This window comes from Salmo salar, chromosome 05 (genome assembly GCF_965601325.2).
Source record: "Salmo salar chromosome 05, fSalSal1, whole genome shotgun sequence".
NCBI lineage: Eukaryota > Metazoa > Chordata > Actinopteri > Salmoniformes > Salmonidae > Salmo > Salmo salar.
The window spans coordinates 83228659-83248031 of NC_138295.1; the positions used below are offsets into that span (position 1 = coordinate 83228659).

At 42.0% G+C, this 19373-nt stretch overlaps 1 protein-coding gene across 8 annotated transcripts in view; it reads right to left on the reverse strand.

Annotated features, from left to right (window-relative positions):
* Window positions 1–19373, reverse strand: part of LOC106593695 (focal adhesion kinase 1) — a 135461-nt gene that overhangs the window by 37773 nt on the left and 78315 nt on the right. For 5 of the 8 annotated variants that reach the window (XM_082975746.1, XM_082975747.1, XM_082975743.1 and 2 more), the window contains 9 exons: window positions 15128–15184; window positions 10812–10832; window positions 9347–9444; window positions 9048–9132; window positions 7705–7805; window positions 3479–3594; window positions 3274–3374; window positions 2780–2869; window positions 2453–2657 (listed from right to left, as the gene is read on the reverse strand). In XM_082975746.1, coding sequence (XP_082831872.1) covers window positions 2453–2657; window positions 2780–2869; window positions 3274–3374; window positions 3479–3594; window positions 7705–7805; window positions 9048–9132; window positions 9347–9444; window positions 10812–10832; window positions 15128–15184 — 874 coding nt within the window. Of the gene's footprint in view, window positions 1–2452; window positions 2658–2779; window positions 2870–3273; window positions 3375–3478; window positions 3595–7704; window positions 7806–9047; window positions 9133–9346; window positions 9445–10811; window positions 10833–15127; window positions 15185–15360; window positions 15515–19373 lie in introns of those variants that run through there. The other 3 variants (XM_082975748.1, XM_082975749.1, XM_082975745.1) reach the window with 3 other exon arrangements.

Sequence of the window (19373 nt, forward strand, 5' to 3'; positions counted from 1 at the left end):
AAGAGTAACGCATCCACTTGACAAGACAATAAATGATACCCACAACACTAAACAGTTTTGCAGGCTCACCAACGCAGTGCAAAAACCACTACCCACAAAACCAAGTGACAAACATTCTCCTACATATATGACTCCCAATCAGGAACAACGATCCCCAGCTGTTCCTGATCAGGAGTCACAAGACCAACACAGAACAATCACACACACACACACACACACACACAAGACTGACACGTCCTGACCCCAAAACTACTACAACAGCTCCATCTGCTGGTCAGGACGTGACAATCAGAGGGTAATTCAAAGGCAGTTTCCAGGGTGTCTGTCTAGACCTTTCTTGTGAAAGATTACCTGAAGGTGCTTTCCTCACCAGTATTACATACTGACCTTTCTGAAACTGCTACATTCATTTTTGGACATTTAAATAAATGATATATCCCCATTGATTGTTGAAGAATATAACTTCTGAACACCTTAAGAGCTTTAGTTCACCCGTCAATACCTATCATATAAGCTTGTTTCACTTCATTGTTTTTAAACAATGTAATTGTTAACACTGTATAGATTCAAAACATGGTTCAAACTATCATTCTGATATCATGGATGGTCAGTCCTTGTATCCATAGCTCTGTCTATGAATGTGAGTGAGGTTACAATTCTCTAGTCTCGTTCCTCAGCTGTTTACCAAAACAGTGGCCGGTGGCCATTTGTAATTGTCCCTTTCACTACGTCCTTAATAAACCTGGGTCAGACACATATCAAACACTTGAGCTCCACTCAATATAGTTTGCCCCATAAAATGAAACCAATAGAATAGTCCCCAAAACTCCAAGCTAAATCAAACACACAGGTCTGACTCCCTCACCAATGGAAACCTAAGGATAGAAGGTGAGGGTAGGGCCCTGGCACTCTCCCTCTCAGTTACCGTACCAACAATGAGGTCATCCCAGACATGAAGTGGGACAGACGGGCACGGTCTGATGAGTCAGAGCTACTGAGAGGGTCGTCACTGGTCACCACAGCCACTAAGCCATAACCCCACCTATTTCAACAATTTCTCTTCTTAAAATGTGATTTTAAACCTTAACCCTAACCTTACCACACAACCTGATGCCTTAAATTAAGAACAAAAAGCACTTTTTTTTCATGAATTTTATAGCCAATTTTGACTTTGTGGCTGTGCTATCTAGTGGAAACTGACAGAGGGATTTCCCTATGTCTCATGCCACCCAGAGGTGTGACTGACCTCAACTGAATCACAGATCCCAAAACACCATGAAGCCAAGTGTCAGCCAGAGGTGTGACTGACCTCAACTGAATCACAGCACCCAAAACACAATGAAGCCAAGTGTCACCCAGAGGTGTGACTGACCTCAACTGAATTACAGCACCCAAAACACCATGGAGCCAAGTGTCAGCCAGAGGTGTGACTGATCTCAACTGAATTACAGCACCCAAAACACCATGGAGCCAAGTGTCAGCCAGAGGTGTGACTGACCTCAACTGAATCACAGCACCCAAAACACCATGGAGCCAAGTGTCAGCCAAAGGTGTGACTGACCTCAACTGAATTACAGCACCCAAAACACCATGGAGCCAAGTGTCAGCCAGAGGTGTGACTGACCTCAACTAAATCACAGCACCCAAAACACCATGGAGCCAAGTGTCAGCCAGAGGTGTGACTGATCTCAACTGAATCACAGCACCCAAAACACCATCGAGCCAAGTGTCAGCCAGAGAACTGGGCATGTAGTACAGAATATCTACTTGTACAAACAAGCCAGTCAATTCTACCTTCAACGATTGAAATGTGTGGATGCTTTGGTGACAGAGTGCCATCTAGTGACCAAGAATGAACATCTATCTAGATGGGGTCGGCAACAGGTGGCCTGTTTAAAAATATATATATTTTCGTTACCTATTTCATTTAGGAAATCTGTTTCCAAGTAATCTTACAAATAAAAAAAGAGACGTGATCGTGTTTCAATATAATCAAGGTATGAAATTATTGTTATTTTTAAATACAATCTCGTGGGCAATATAATCAAGGTATGAAATTATTGTTATTTTTAAATACAATCTCTTTTGGGCTTAGTTGTGGTCAATTTGCAGTGTACAAATTATTAGAATTATTTTAAGGCCCCACGACCATTCGTTCCGACACCCCCCCTCCCCACTATATATGAGAAACATTTGGAATTGGAATTTCAGTTCACTTCCTGAACTGACTCAATTGAAATGGAATGAACTCCAACCCTGATAGATATGCATTATTTTTCCTCCACAGTCAATGTACCTCAGTTCAGACTCAGTGAAAGATAAAACTGCAAAATACATTTAGCTAAAGTATGGCTCTTATGTCATTGTAGTTGTAGGAGATAGTCTTCAAGGTATGATAACGCACCCTGCACTACAGCATTGTACATGCCGATGGACCGACTGACGGACATACCTGAGCTGGGCTTTGAGCTCTGTGAAGCAGGGTCTCTTGCTAGGGTCGTAGGCCCAGCACTTGGTCATCAGGCTGTACAGGGTAGGGGGGCAGTTGTGGGGCATGGCCAGACGCTCTCCGTTCTCTATCCGGCCGATGACATCGTTGTTCTTCACCCCCTGGAAGGGTTTGACTCCGTAGATGAGGATCTCCCACATACACACACCTGGAGTACAGAGAAACATATATTTATTTAAACCCTAATTTATCAGCTAGTAACATACAGCCTTGGTCTTAAAAGTTTTAGACCACTGTTTGATAAGTACTGTATCAAATTCCCATACTCACCAAACATCCACACGTCACTGGCTGAGGTAAAGCGTCTGAAGTTAATAGACTCTGGTGCCATCCATTTGATAGGCAGTTTCCCTTTGGAGGCTGGGAGGAGAGGTGAAAGCTTGACTTTTATTTTTTGTGATCAAATGTTTTTATTGTGATTGATTAGACAGGTACACATGAACAATGCAACAAGTAACAAGACACACACTTCCCCTCCCACAGGACTTCCATAAGCCATAGTTAGATGAGTGGTTCACAATAACAGTCTCACAAGAGTCATACGCTGATGAAAAGAGCTGTTGAGTTTCTTTCACTCGCCCCATGCATACGTGCAACAGATATTTCCATGTTTATAATGTCCATGAATGACAGCAGCCACAGCTGTCTGCTTAAAGAGTGAGGAACCTAATGAATGACTTACTTATAACAAAAACAGCAGAAAGTGATCTCCTCTGGTATGCTAACTGTGGACAGTTAGTCTCCAGAACAGGTGAAACTCCTACCTTTGTAATAGGAGCTGTCCTCCATGTATCGAGACAAGCCAAAGTCTCCCAGTTTAACACAGTCCACTGAGGATACCAGCACGTTCCTGGCAGCTATATCCCTGCACGACGCAGACATGGTTACAATGGATAAGAGAAGAGTAGTGTGTTTACAGGAAACACACAAAAGCCATATTAATGAGGCTAGATTGGGGTGAGGGCTTACCTATGTACAAAACGCTTGCTCTCCAGGTAGGCGAGTGCTGTGCTTAGCTGGAAAGCGTAGAGAATCAGTGATGCCAAGTCGAGGTTGTATTTTCTCACTTGCAGGAAGGAGCGTAGCTGTAAAGATGGGAAGAGAAAACAAAAGATGATACTTACTTTAGCATGTAAATTACATGCAGGGGCTTCCTGGGGCTGAAGCCCCTGGGCTCAAAAAACATAAAAAAATGTATAATAATAATAATAAAGGAGATATATACAGTATGTATTATATATGTAGTATTTATTTTGAGTGTAGACAGCCTGATGCCATTTTGCTAATCATCAGGTGGGGGGAGGAGAGGAGGTAGGGGGTGCCATGTGGGTAACTGGGGGCCCTGCCTTGATTGGGTAACTGATTAACTAAAAAAATGTAAAATAATAAACTGCATAATAAATAAATGTGACTGGTCAATTGTGTAAGTCAGGGGCTGGTCCAAACATTTTTGTGCATTTTTTTGTATTATTATAATAATTTTTTATCCAACCACAGGAGCCCGCTCTCAGTGTTCAAAATACACCAGAGAGCACAATTTTAGGAAACTAGGCATATGTCGCGCATCACTACCTCACAGGAGATAAACTTTTTTTATTATAAAAATGTGTTTTTTGGCAGAAATGCCTTCTGGAACATGTGAACTTTCATGTGCCTTAATAACAAACTTGTATGCCATCTGTAAATACGAATAAAATCATTACATTACGAGCCTAGTTGGTTTAGCCACAGAAAAAGGGAGCAACCTTCTTGCTAGCCATGATTGGCAGAGATAATGAGTGGGCTGGACATGCCGAGAGATGAGTTCTGACTGGTCTGCCATGTAGCTCGCCTCTGTCTATAACATGAGCTGGTCAGTAAGTGTAGGTAATCCTTTCTAACAGGGCTTTTTTGAAAGACATTGCGTAGTAGAACTGCATAAGTGTTGTTCTCCACTTTCCGGAGGGCTGAGTTTTGAAATCAGTGGAATTAGAGTATGATAGCTAAGGAGATGGAAAAGATTCTGGCGTTTGATTGCAAATATGCAGACGGAGTTGAAAAGAGAACACACAGAAGGCTGTTGTATAAAACACCTGTCTCTGGGTTACATCGTCAAACTAAGGACAACCATGGCATCCGTGACAGAGAGGGAGAAGCGTCTATCCATGCATACGGGTAAGATAGTCTAGCTGGCTACATTTTCAGATAATGCACATTTCTAATTTAGTCAGAAAGTTGTTTTAATTTCAAGTTAAAGTGTACTGTTAGCTAACTAGCTAACGTTAGCTGGCTGGCTAGCTAACGTTACGTGTATGATCTGTGTAGTTATATTATTCGTATCTCAGAGCCATTTCCATTGCTAGTTATAGCCTAATGTTAGCTAGCTAACATTGAACCTGGTTGGTTAGCTACCTACAGATTCATGCAGGGTATTAACGTTATGAGTTGGGATTATGGTTCATTGTTTAGCTAGCTAGCTACATGTCTAAACAAAAGACTGCACTATGCAAGTAACGATTTCAATGTTCATGATGTCAATGCGACAACTGTCGATAGACGTAGCTGATAAATTCGCTCTGGCTATCTACTCCGATTTCAGATCACTCTTGTCTGAGTGTGCCAGAGCGCAGAATAACTGACGAATTTATGAACGCTCAACACCAATTGTATATGGCCCGTGTCAGTAAACGTTGGCAAAAAAGCCTGATTAAATTATTGCCAGCAGCACAGTTGCAGTCACCAATGCTCTGGATAACATAAAAACAGCCTAACCAGCTCTGCTAGTGCCAGTAAAATGGTCAGAGTGAGCTGTTCTCTCATTTGTGTCTGGAAGTAGCTAGCCAACATTAGCCAGTTAGCTTGGGTGCTTGACTGCTGATGTTAGGTCCGAACGCTTGGATCAACCCTACTCCTCGGCTAGACCGTCCAGTGTGCGCTCTGAATGTTCCGAGAGCGAAACGCTCTGAATTTGCGAATGTACAATCTGACAACGCTGAGTTTACGAATGCCCAGAGTGCACTCTGAGCACACTCTGGCAGTTCAGATTAAATTTATGAACACGTAGTATAAACCAGCCTTTAGTCTTGAAATCTTTGGTTGTTTAGTACATGGCCTCACGTGAATCCTTAAAGAGATGGGACGGGCAAAGGCTTAAGAGGGTGTGAACAATGCTGAATGAGTGTAGACCAAGAAAAGCTCCCCAGTAGGTACCAAAACATTAATAGCCATTTTCTCAAAAGTGAGGTTACAAGTTTATCAACTTTCAAAGCTTAATTACTTTCCCATTGTTTCTCAACTGTAGTGTATGATATACCATGTTCTAGCTCTGAGTCTCTACTTTTATCCAATGTAAAAAACACAATTTCAAATGTTGCTACATAAAACCTGTGGATTAAGTTTTATCACAAGCACATACAGGTGCTTATCTGCCAAAATAAAGGAATCACCAACATAAAGTGGGACACCACGAGCTGCCAGAACAGCTTCAATGCGCCTTGGCATAGATTCTACAAGTGGACCTAAACCATGCCAGGAAATTGCACCCCACACCATAAAATATACCTAATTTAATCAAGTGTTTCCTTTATTTTGGCAGTTACATGTATGGTTATGCCGACAGTCGGGAAGGCTGCAGTTAGGGCAGCATGAGCGCCAAATATAGGTTACAGCTTGTTGTGGCCATAGACATATAATCCATAGAAGGGGTTTTGGAACCTCACCCTGGCAATTTGACTGTAAGCTCATTTAACATTTTTTATTTATTTAACCTTTATTTAACTAGGCGACTTGCCTAGTTAAATAAAGGTTAAATAAATAAAAAATGTTACAACAAGCTGTAACCTATATTTGGCGCTCATGCTGCCTTAACTGCAGCCTTCCCGACTTTAGGCATGACCATACATGTAACTGCCAAAATAAAGGAAACACTTGATTAAGAACACATTTTTACTTCCAATCGGCCAAATCCAGGCGATGCTGGGCCAATTGTGCTCTGCCCTATGGGACTCCCAATCACAGCCGGTTGTGATACAGCCTGGAATCGAACCAGGGTGTCTGTAGTGACGCCTCAAGCACTGAGATGCAGGGCCTTATAGCGCTGCGCCACTCGGGAGCCCTAATGGGTACACTGGCAATGGGTGCCAGGGAACTGCCATCAATGGATTATATTTCTATGGTTGGTTGCGGATGTCAGTTTGCCTTTTACAGATTTCAAAATACAATCACTGGAAAAACTGACATTTTGGAAAGCAAATGCCTACTGCTGAAAAAATAAGACTAATCTGTCTATAGAACCAATGGAAACACATTTCTCAACAAATGACAGCAGCACTGTTTTTCAAAGTAGCTCATCTTGAGACAGGCTATTGCCACGACGAGCACATTGGCCATCACCGTGGGCAGCCTATGGCTTCATCTTCATCATTAGGTGAGTCAGTGTGCAACTGGACATTACATTTAGTAGCCTACTATGATATATATACTGTATATATATTGCCTCCTGATAATGTACAATCTGTGCGTCGCTTCATTGGCCTGGGCTATTGTTTATTGTGAATTCCAGACCAGATTGATCTCAGTTTGTCAGTCAGAGTAGACACTGATTTCAGTCATTTGTGTGGTATTAAAAAAGATTGTGCTAATGTCTTCTGTCATGTAAATGACATAGAAATGCATGAAATGCGGTTTTAAAATCGTCATGTGTGGAAATTCTAAAAACATCTCTGCTCAACTGTAGCCTATGCCACATGCCAAATCTTATTCTGGCTTTAGGGCCTCTTTCTTCAACAGTAAATGTAACACGCTTCCAATTGCATCTTGGTGCATGGATTTGTTTACAGAAAATGATGGTTTTCCCGGGAAGGAGGGGCTATAGAAAAAACAAAGCCCGGGGCCTATGACTTCTTAATCCGGCCCTGATCATATATAACATAGACTGCCTTCTACAATGTACTGTATAAACCTTGAAATTGAACCTTGAATGTGATGCCTCTATCCACCACTAGATGGCCATCCCTAACAGCTGAAACATTGTGAAAGGTAGAAGAAGTACCATCCAAGACTAAATGGGTAAAGAAATCTAAAAAATCAAATGACAGTACTCTTCAGCATGACCCATAGGTTACTGTTACAGAGCCTGAGGTCATCACTGTTAAACTGATTCCTGTATTAAAGGTAGTTCCTGTATTAAAGCACTGTATTGTGTGTCTGTTCTGTACCTCTCCCAGTGTACACAGCTCCATGATGATCCACCCTGGGTTTTCTGTGATCACTCCAATCAGCTTCACTATGTGGGGGTGGTCAAACTGACGCATGGTCACTGCATGGGGACAACAAGCACACACACACACACACACACACACACACACACACACACACACACACACACACACACACACACACACACACACACACACACACACACACACACACACACACACACACACACACACACACACACACACACACACACACACACACACACAGTCTATTCAGTGTAATTGAATAGACCAGGGATTAGCTAGGCTATCGTTTATAGAATCAGGTTACTGTATGTAGGGCGAAAAGGTAGAGTGGAAGATGAAAACTGATTATATAGTGGGTTATTATTCATGTTGATAATAAATATCAAGGCTGTTATGAAGGAAGCAGGCCCATGTTTACAGTGGGCTATTTTAGGAGAGGAGGAGAGAAGGGAGGAGGGGAGGCTGGTGTTGGAGGGGTAACACAGCCTTTATAGTGGTGATGTGCTATTTGATGTGTTTTAGAGCAGTGTGTGTGTGTGTTTGTGTTTGGGTTTTGTCTCTGTGTGTGTGTGTGTGTGTGTGTGTGTGTGTGTGTGTGTGTGTGTGTGTGTGTGTGTGTGTGTGTGTGTGTGTGTGTGTGTGTGTGTGTGTGTGTGTGTGTGTGTGTGTGTGTGTGTGTGTGCATCCATGTGTGTAGTGTTAGAGAGAGTATGTGTGGGCATGCACGCATGAGTGTGTGTGTCTCAGACTCAGCAAGGGGAAGGGAAGGAGTGTGTATTGCACTTGGGAAATCAGCAGGACTATACTAGTGTAAACCCACTTTCTCTAAACCCATTCCTCTCTAAAGCGGTGCTCTGTCCTCCCCAGTCCCCCTGCAGCCTCCACACATTCCTGCTGTGTTTTCATACATGGGGGTTAGCTCAGTCCCACCTTGTCTGGGCATTTCATCTGGATAAAGGAGCCTTTCTCTCTGTCAGGACCACTGGAGCTGAAGAGCAGTTAAGTCTTCTGCTGTTCAAAAACCCACTGCTACACTAAGTCTGCATCACAAATGGCACACAAATACCCATAAAGTGTGCTATATAGGAAATAGGGTGCCATTTGGGATGCATTCTAAATCTCTACATGTTGTAACCCTAAAAAGGTAGAAATATCTGTCTGAGATTGCTATGCTGAGAATGCGCCCTAGACGCAAACTAAAAGCTCATGTGTTCAACCCTCAGTAGTATACACACAACTGATGTAATATGTATGAAGAGCAAGAGGTCGTATGTGCTGTGATCAAGAAGGACGACAGGGGGAGGTGTGTTACTTACGAGCTTCTTGTAAGAACTTCTCCCTGACACTATCAGAGGTGCAGTTCTTACACGTCTTGATGGCCACAGACAGAGCAGGGTTTTCCTACAGAGAGAAATAAAACATCAGAAAATGGTAGTTTAAATAAATCAAGTCTAAGAGGATTGTGTCTTGTTTTTCCACAAGTGTGTAAACACCCTATTCCCTATGTAGAGCATTAATTTTGAACAAGGCCCATAGAGATACCCACAGGGCTCTGGTCAAAAGCAGTGGGTTACATAGGGAATAGGGAGCCATTTGGGACATAACCTAGGCCTACCGGGCTCATGTAGACTCCCTGGTGGACGTCCCCGAACTGTCCCTCTCCGATACAGCGACCCAGCTCAATCCTCTGTCTCTGAATCTCATAGTCCCTGGCTGGATACAACACACAGCATTAGACACACTGACTTTATAATCTCATAGTCCCTGGCTGGATACAACACACAGCATTAGACACACTGACTTTATAATCTCATAGTCCCTGGCTGGGTACAACACAGCATTAGACACACTGATTTAATAATCTCATAGTCCCTGGCTGGGTACAACACAGCATTAGACACACTGATTTTATAATCTCATAGTCCCTGGCTGGGTACAACACAGTGTTAGACACACTGACTTTATAATCTCATAGTCCCTGGCTGGGTACAACACAGCATTAGACACACTGACTGTATAATCTCATAGTCCCTGGCTGGATACAACACAGCATTAGACACACTGGCTGTATAATCTCATAGTCCCTGGCTGGGTACAACACAGCAGTGTTAGACACACTGACTGTATAATCTCATAGTCCCTGGCTGGGTACAACAACAGCTATTAGACACACTGACTGTATAATCTCATAGTCCCTGGCTGGGTACAACACAGCATTAGACACACTGACTTGTATAATACTCATAGTCCCTGGCTGGATACAACACAGTGTTAGACACACTGACTGTATAATCTCATAGTCCCTGGCTGGGTACAACACAGCTTTAGACACACTGACTTCATATCAACTGGATTAAAGGCAATGGGTTGTATGGACGTGAAGATCACAGTATAACATGCAATAATCCAATTCCATTAAAATCAGGACTGCTAAGGCTGTCCATGGATTCGCATGCAATTGCTGATTTGTTGAATAAATACAATCATATTGTCAATATGAAATAACCATGCAAAATGTTTCACCAGACATGCCAAGCCATAATCAGATTTACCATTGAAATGTAAAACATTACTAAACAGTATGATGGCATCAAATTATCTTTGTTTTCTTCTTAACTTTGCACATATTCTGGAGGGCCAGTGAGTGGCCATGCTGCAGCAGTACTGTGTCTGATTAGTGGCTGTGATCCCTTCCATCCATAACGGGTCAATAGGACAGCCTGGCTGCACTATTTATCTTTCTCTGGGCTGGACAGTGTCTATTCACCAACAACCAACAAATCAATCAAAACACTACATGTACTGCTATTTTGGCAAAAATGAAACAAAATCACAGAAACATCATCACACAAGTCAAACCATAGGTAGACCTGGGTCAAATGGTAAATACTTTCAAATACTTGATTTAGCTTGGATATTGATTGGCCTTGTGCGACCACTCCATTGGTTCAATTGCACACTAAATCAAGTGTAGCTCAAGTATTTGAAAGTATTTGACATATATGGTTGACCCTGGTCTGACAACCACAATACAACCAAAAGGCAATCCTCAAGTACAGGGCTGAGACGCACACCATTACCTTCCTCTAGTCCATAGTATTCTGCAGGGCAGTTCATGTGAGGAGAAATCTTTTAGAAGTACATCAACATTGGAGGAACATACTTTTAAAATTGTTTAAACTGTACAAAAGGTCCCTCCCTCTTCCCTTGTCCCTGGTTTGGAGAAACACATGACTAACTCAGAGTGCTTTTCTGGCAAAGGGAAGTGACATTTGTTGCATGTAGAAGACAGTCAGTGCAAACAAACTGCAGGGAGATGAATACCCTTGGACTACACTGCCATTTGTCAGCAGCCTCTGTTGCCAGCTGGGTTTGTGTGTGTGTGTGTGCACATAATATAAACGGCTAGTGTTTCAGGCTATGTTAAATACTTCTCCACTGTTACGATACAAAATAAACTAAGGAGTCGTGTGGAGGACAATCTTAGAAAAAATAGTTCCAAAAGGGTTCTTCAGCTGTCCCCATAGGAGAACCCTTTTTGGTTCCAGGCAGAACACTTTTTGGGGTTTCAGGTAGAACCTAGGGTTATTCAAAGGGTTCTCCTATGGTTCTCCTATGGGGACAACCGAAGAACCATTTTAGGTTCTACATACAGTTGAAGTCGGAAGTTTACATACACCTTAGCCAAATACATTTAAACTCAGTTTTTCACAATTCCTGACATTTAATCAGAGTAAAACTTCCCTGTCTTAGGTCAGTTAGGATCACCACTTTATTTTAAGAATGTGAAATGTCAGAATAATAGTAGAGAGAATGATTTATTTCAGCTTTTATTTCTTTCATCACATTTACAGTGGGTCAGAAGTTTACATACACTCAATTAGTATTTGGTAGCATTGCCTTTAAACTGTTTAACTTGGGTCAAACGTTTTGGGTAGCCTTCCACAAGCTTCCCACAATAAGTTGGGTGAATTTTGGCCCATTCCTCCTGACAGAGCTGGTGTAACTGAGTCAGGTTTGTAGGCCACCTTGCTCGCACACACTTTTTCAGTTCTGCCCACACATTTTCTATAGAGTTGAGGTCAGGGCTTTGTGATGGCCACTCCAATACCTTGACTTTGTTGTCCTTAAGCCATTTTGCCACAACTTTGGAAGTTTGGTTGGGGTCATTGTCCATTTGGAAGACCCATTTGCGACCAAGCTTTAACTTCCTGACTGATGTCTTGAGATGTTGCTTCAATATATCCACATAATGTTCCTTCCTCATGATGCCATCTATTTTGTGAAGTTCACCAGTCCGTCCTGCAGCAAAGCACCCCCACAACATGATGCTGCCATCCCCGTGCTTCACGGTTGGGATGGTGTTCTTCGGCTTGCAAGCCTCCCCATTTCTCCTCCAAACGTAACGATGGTCATTATGGCCAAACAGTTCTATTTTTGTTTCATCAGACCAGGGGACATTTCTCCAAAAAGTACGATCTTTGTCCCCATGTGCAGTTGCAAACCGTAGTCTGGCTTTTTTATGGCGGTTTTGGAGCAGTGGCTTCTTCCTTACTGAGCGGCCTTTCAGGTTATGTCGATATAGGACTTGTTATACTGTGGATATAGATACTTTTGTACCTGTTTCCTCCAGCATCTTCACAAGGTCCTTTGCTTTTGTTCTGGGATTGATTTGCACTTTTCGCTCCAAAGTACGTTCATCTCTAGGAGACAGAACGCGTCTCCTTCCTGAGCGGTATGATGGCTGTGTGGTCCCATGGTGTTTATACTTGCGTACTATTGTTTGTACAGATGAATGTGGTACCTTCAGGCGTTTGGAAATTGCTCCCAAGGATGAACCAGACTTGTGGATGGAGGTCTTGGCTGATTTCTTTTGATTTTCCCATGATGTCAAGCAAAGAGGCACAGGGTTTGAAGGTAGGCCTTGAAATACATCCACAGGTACACCTCCGATTGACTCAAATGATGTCAATTAGCCTATCAGAAGCTTCTACAGCCATAACATCATTTTCTGGAATTTTCCAAGCTGTTTAAAGGCACAGTCAACTTAGTGTATGTAAACTTCTGACCCACTGGAATTGTAATACAGTGAAATAATCTGTCTGTAAACAATTGTTGGAAAAATGAATTGTGTCATGCACAAAGTAAATGTCCTAACCGACTTGCCAAAACTATAGTTTGTTAACCTGTTTAGGATAGGGGGCAGTATTTTCACGGCCGGATAAAAAACGTACCCGATTTAATCTGGTTATTACTCCTGCCCAGAAACTAGAATATGCATATAATTGTTTGATTTGGATAGAAAACACCTTAAAGTTTCTAAAACTGTTTGAATGGTGTCTGTGAGTATAACAGAACTCATATGGCAGGCCAAAACCTGAGAAGATTGCATACAGGAAGTGCCCTCTCTGACCATTTCTTGGCCTTCTATAGCCTCTTTATGGAAAATAGAGGATCTCTGCTGTAATGTGACATTTTCTAAGGCTCCCATAGGCTCTCAGAAGGCGCCAGAACGGGGAATGATGACTCTGCAGTCCCTGGCTGAAAAACAGTAGCGCATTTGGATAGTGGCTGATCTGAGAACAATGAAATGGGAGCGCGTGTGCATGTGAAGAGTCCATTTTACATTTTCAGTCTTTGAACGAAAACGACGTCTCCCGGTCGGAATATCATCGCTATTTTACGACACAAATCGCATATAAATTGATTTTAAACAGCGTTTGACATGCTTCGAAGTACGGTAATGGAATATTTTGAAATGTTTTGTCACGATACGCGCCGGCGCGTCACCCTTCGGATAGTGTCTTGAACGCAAGAACAAAACGCCGCTATTTGGATATAACTATGGATTATTTGGAACCAAAACAACATTGGGTGTAAACTAGAAGTCCTGGGAGTGCATTCTGACGAAGAACAGCAAAGGTAATCCAATTTTTCTTATAGTAAATCTGAGTTTGGTGAGTGCCAAACTTGGTGGGTGTCAAAATAGCTAGTCTGTGATGGCCGGGCTATCTACTCAGAATATTTCAAAATGTGCTTTCACCGAAAAGCTATTTTAAAATCGGACACCGATTGCATAAAGGAGTTCTGTATCTATAATTCTTAAAATAATTGTTATGTTTTTTGTGAACGTTTATCGTGAGTAATTTAGCAAATTCACCGGAAGTGTTCGGTGGGTATGCTAGTTCTGAACGTCACATGCTAATGTAAAAAGCTGGTTTTTGATATAAATATGAACTTGATTGAACAAAACATGCATGTATTGTATAACATAATGTCCTAGGAGTGTCATCTGGTGAAGATCATCAAAGGTTAGTGCTGCATTTAGCTGTGGTTTTGGTTTTTGTGACATTATATTCTAGCTTGAAAAATGGGTGTGTGATTATTTCTGGCTGGGTACTCTCCTGACATAATCTAATGTTTTGCTTTCATTGTAAAGCCTTTTTGAAATCGGACAATGTGGTTAGATAAAGGAGAGTCTTGTCTTTAAAATGGTGTAAAATAGTCATATATTTGAAAAATGAAAGTTTTGGGATTTTTTAGGAATTTGTAATTCGCGCCACGCCCTATCATTGGATATTGGAGCGGTGTTCCGCTAGCGGAACATTTAGATGTAAGAGGTTAACAAGAAATTTGTGGAGTGGTTGAAAAACGAGTTTTAATGACTACAACCTAAGTGTATGTAAACTTCCGACTTCAACTGCAGCACCTTTTTTTCCTGAAGAGTGTAGGACAAAGGACAGATATGTCATGAAAAATGAAATGTTGAGAGGAAACTGTTTGAATAAGCAGCAGAAGACACAGTCACAGCCAGCTCATTCTACTAACAGTGATCGACAGATCCACCTCATGCACTCTGTGTTGGGCTTTCCCCATGTAAATATGATTATAGCTATTTGTGAACTACTCTCTATCAACAGTAATATTTACAATAAAGATTAACCTAAAATAATTGAGAAACATTATTGCCTCTGAATACTAGTTAAGTGAAGAATAATCTAAATAAAACTGCTACAAAATGGTAGCAAAAAACTGAACTCTAAAAATAAAAATGATGAACTGAAAGACGCCTAACACCAACTTGACCCCTGTAGCTTTGATGCTTTCAGAGAACTCCAGTCTCAATGACCCCAGGAAGGCAGAATGTGGTAACAACAACCAATCAGAAAGTGGGGCACACTTCTCCAAACTGGGTTAAAGCTGTACACTAGAGGCCACGATCAAAGGCACACGGGGTCTGGAGAAAACATCTGGTCTTTCAGGGGAGTGTGGTCTGCAGCTCACCACTAAGAGCCACTCTAAAACCCAGCACAGCTGCCTGTCGCTGCCTCCCTCCATCCTCCTCAGCACATGGTCCCTTGCTTACTCCCTGTGTGACAGATGCTACGGTACTCACTGGAGGGCATGGTGTAGGTATCCTCATCATCTATGATCTCCGCATAGTCGTCTGTCTCTGGGGGAAAAAGAGAGCGACACATGGTGAGCCCAACAGTTTGAGAGAGAGAGATAGAGAGGTGAGGACAATGAACAGCAGCATTCTGACTCTAAGCAGGATAGCCCAACATGACAGACAGGAGTTAGGCTAGGCTTTAATTTGTTTAACTACGTCTAGACTTGTACTTAACTTACCTTTAGTACAATAAAGTACCTTTACCAAAACCCCACCATTTCAAAGTTGTTAACCCTTAACAACAACCCCCCCTCCACACATATGACAAACAGCCCAGCTCTATGATGTGCCTCCCTGTGCGTTCTCCCACCATGTTCCTCAGGTCTGAGCTGTGCTCCAATAGCAGCAGTGGTATTTGAGTGAGGGGAGGAGGGGAGGAGGGATGAGGAGGAGTTTTTCCCCCCAGAGAAACTTCTTTAGGAAAAACAGATAGAGTCATGGGTAACTCCAGAGTCATTGGGTGAGCCTGTCTATCCTGACTGCTGTGATTTTAAGGAAGAAGCAAAAGTTTCCAGGAAAAGATAACCCACAGAGGAATGTTGAGACAGCCCTGCTTTTTGCAGCCTGAGATAAAGAAAAAAAGCTGCTGATAAGTCAAATGATTTGATTTGACTCAGGACTAGTGTTAAAAAGCTGTGAAATGCTATGATAGTGTGTCATTATTAATGAAGGAAAAAAAGACTCGAGACAAGGGTTACTCAAAAATGACTAGAACATTTAGGAAAATGGACAGACAGAGTGACAGAATAATATGACCCATTCTAACCATAATGAGGACACCACAGATCATTGTAGAAGCCCTATGTTTAATAACACATTAGGAACTGAGGAAAAGAAAGTTGATAAGAGGTTGAACTTTACCGTCCCCACTTAAATCCCCTGCAAATCCACGTAGGTAGTATGCACAGGTTAGAGAGAGAGGGAGAGCGAGAAAGAGAGCGAGAGAGGTGAAAAACACGGGTTAGGGCATGTTTACTGGCCCTCTTAGAGAAAGTTGACAGCAAAATAGCGAGTTTAAAGGTGAAAACCAAGTAGAAGCCACTTCTTATTATCTCTCAGGGGATTCCCCCAGACGTTGATAAGGGTGTTGATAGTAAGAGGCTTCCAAGTCAGTACACACACACACACACACACACACACACACACACACACACACACACACACACACACACACACACACACACACACACACACACACACACACACACACACACACACACACACACACACACACACACACACACACACACACACACACACAAATGACAGAGAAACGAAAGGTTTAGGGGAAGTGTAACTTCTAAATGTAACTTCAGAGAGCATCTCAGTTAGTTGAACAACATTGGAATGGAAGTCCTGGTGCAGTTTTTGTGCTGAGCTGAATTATTTTGTTTCATCCTCTGCAGAGAGATTTCATTTTATCAGGGTCATACAAAGTCTGTAGAGAGATTTCATTTTATCAGGGTCATACAAAGTCTGTAAAGAGATTTCATTTTATCAGGGTCATACAAAGTCTGCAGTGAGATTACATTTTATCTTGTTCATAAAAAGTCTAAAGAGAGATTTCATTTTATCAGGGTCATTTTTATCAGGGTCATTCCAAGTCTGCAGAGAGATTTCATTTTATCAGGGTCATACAAAGTCCGCAGAGATATTTCATTTTATCAGGGTCATACAAAGTCTGCAGAGATATTTCATTTTATCAGGGTCATACAAAGTCTGTAGAGAGATTTCATTTTATCAGGGTCATACAAAGTCTGTAGAGAGATTTCATTTTATCAGGGTCATACAAAGTCTGTAGAGAGATTTCATTTTATCAGGGTCATACAAAGTCTGTAGAGAGATTTCATTTTATCAGGGTCATACAAAGTCTGCAGTGAGATTACATTTTATCCTGTTCATAAAAAGTCTAAAGAGAGATTTCATTTTATCAGGGTCATTTTTATCAGGGTCATTCCAAGTCTGCAGAGAGATTTCATTTTATCAGGGTCATACAAAGTCCGCAGAGATATTTCATTTTATCAGGGTCATACAAAGTCTGCAGAGATATTTCATTTTATCAGGGTCATACAAAGTCTGCAGAGAGATTTCATTTTATCAGGGTCATACAAAGTCTGCAGAGAGATTTCATTTTATCAGGGTCATACAAAGTCTGCAGAGAGATTTCATTTTATCAGGGTCATACAAAGTCTGCAGAGAGATTTCATTTTATCAGGGTCATACAAAGTCTGCAGAGAGATTTCATTTTATCAGGGTCATACAAAGTCTGTAGAGAGATTACATTTTATCAGGGTCATTTTTATCAGGGTCATTCCAAGTCTGCAGAGAGATTTCATTTTATCAGGGTCATACAAAGTCTGCAGAGAGATTTCATTTTATCAGGGTCATACAAAGTCCATGACCACTCAGAGAAGAGAGGAAAACAAACACTTCTAAGAGACGGAGCCAACGTTCATCTAAACATTCTGCATCAGAAATATATCTAAGAGACGGAGCCAACGTTCATCTAAACATTCTGCATCAGAACTATATCTAAGAGATGGAGCCAACGTTCATCTAAACATTCTGCATCAGAACTATATCTAAGAGACGGAGCCAACGTTCATCTAAACATTCTGCATCAGAACTATATCTAAGAGACGGAGCCAACGTTCATCTAAACATTCTGCATCAGAACTATATCTAAGAGACGGAGCCAACGTTCATCTAAACATTCTGCATCAGAACTATATCAACTGAACCTTACAACCGTATCGTGTTATAATGACAAGAGAATAAGAGAGTTATACAACATGACAATACATTCAACTACAGTGATGCCTGAGCCTATCTAGCATGGGTCTTCAGAACCTTATTCCCTATGTAGTGCACTACTTTCAACCAGGGTCCAAAGTAGTGCACTATATTGGGAATAGGGTGCCATTATATAGGGAATAGGGTGCCACAACAAGACTTCTCCCCAGTACCATCATGATCATATGGGGGGACTCGAGTTCCACACAAGCATCTCTCTATTTGTTCTGAGTGTGCTCTGTCAATGGGACCATATGCACACAGGCCTGTCTGTCCCCTGCTCTACCCTGCTCCACCCTGCTCCTCCCTGCTCCATCCACCCTCTCAATCAGCTCTTTATTTGACACTCACCCAGTAGTCATTAACATTCTACTGTGATACGGGCCAGAGACTGGGGGAAGAGCTCAGTGACATTTAAACTGGAGAGATAGGAAGGAGAGGACACACACACACACACACACACACACACACACACACACACACACACACACACACACACACACACACACACACACACACACACACACACACACACACACACACACACACACACACACACACACACAGTCTTGCATAGCTACAGTTACCTTGTGGGGACACACAATTCAGTACCATTCAAAATCCTATTTTCCCTAACCCCTAACCCCTGGGGTGGCAGGTAGCCTAGTGGTTAGAGTGTTGGACTAGTAACTGAAAGGTTGCTGGATTGAATCCCTGAGCTGACAAGGTAAAAATCTGTAGTTCTGCTCCTGAACAAGGCAGTTCCCTGGTAGGCTGTCATTGTAAATAAGAATTTGTTCTTAACTGACTTGCCTAGTTAAATAAAATATATATATAACAATATTTATAATAATCCGTACCCTAACCTTAACCCAAAAACCAAGCTCCTAACCCTTAACGTAATTCTAACACTAAGTCTAATCTTAACCCTAAACCTCCTGGAAATAGCATTTGACCTTGTGGCGACTAACAAAATGCCCCCAGTTGTTCAAATGTTTGTTTGTTTACTATTAGTTAAATAGTTAAACACGTCCACACACACACACACACACACACACACACACACACACACACACACACACACACACACACACACACACACACACACACACACACACACACACACACACACACACACACACACACACACACACACACACACACACACACACACACACACACACACACAGGCCTGTGCCCACTGACACAGTGTTAAGTTGATAGATGAGGTGCTGTGGGGTGAGGATGTATTGCCAGAGCCAGACAGTACTTGGCTGGCTGGTGAAATGGAACCTTGGGTGTAATTTGTGCCATTGGCCTGGTCTGGTCCTGATGGTTGATTCATTGTGATGTTTTACAGAGCCGTCTGATAACAGACTGATGGTTGAGTCATAGTGAT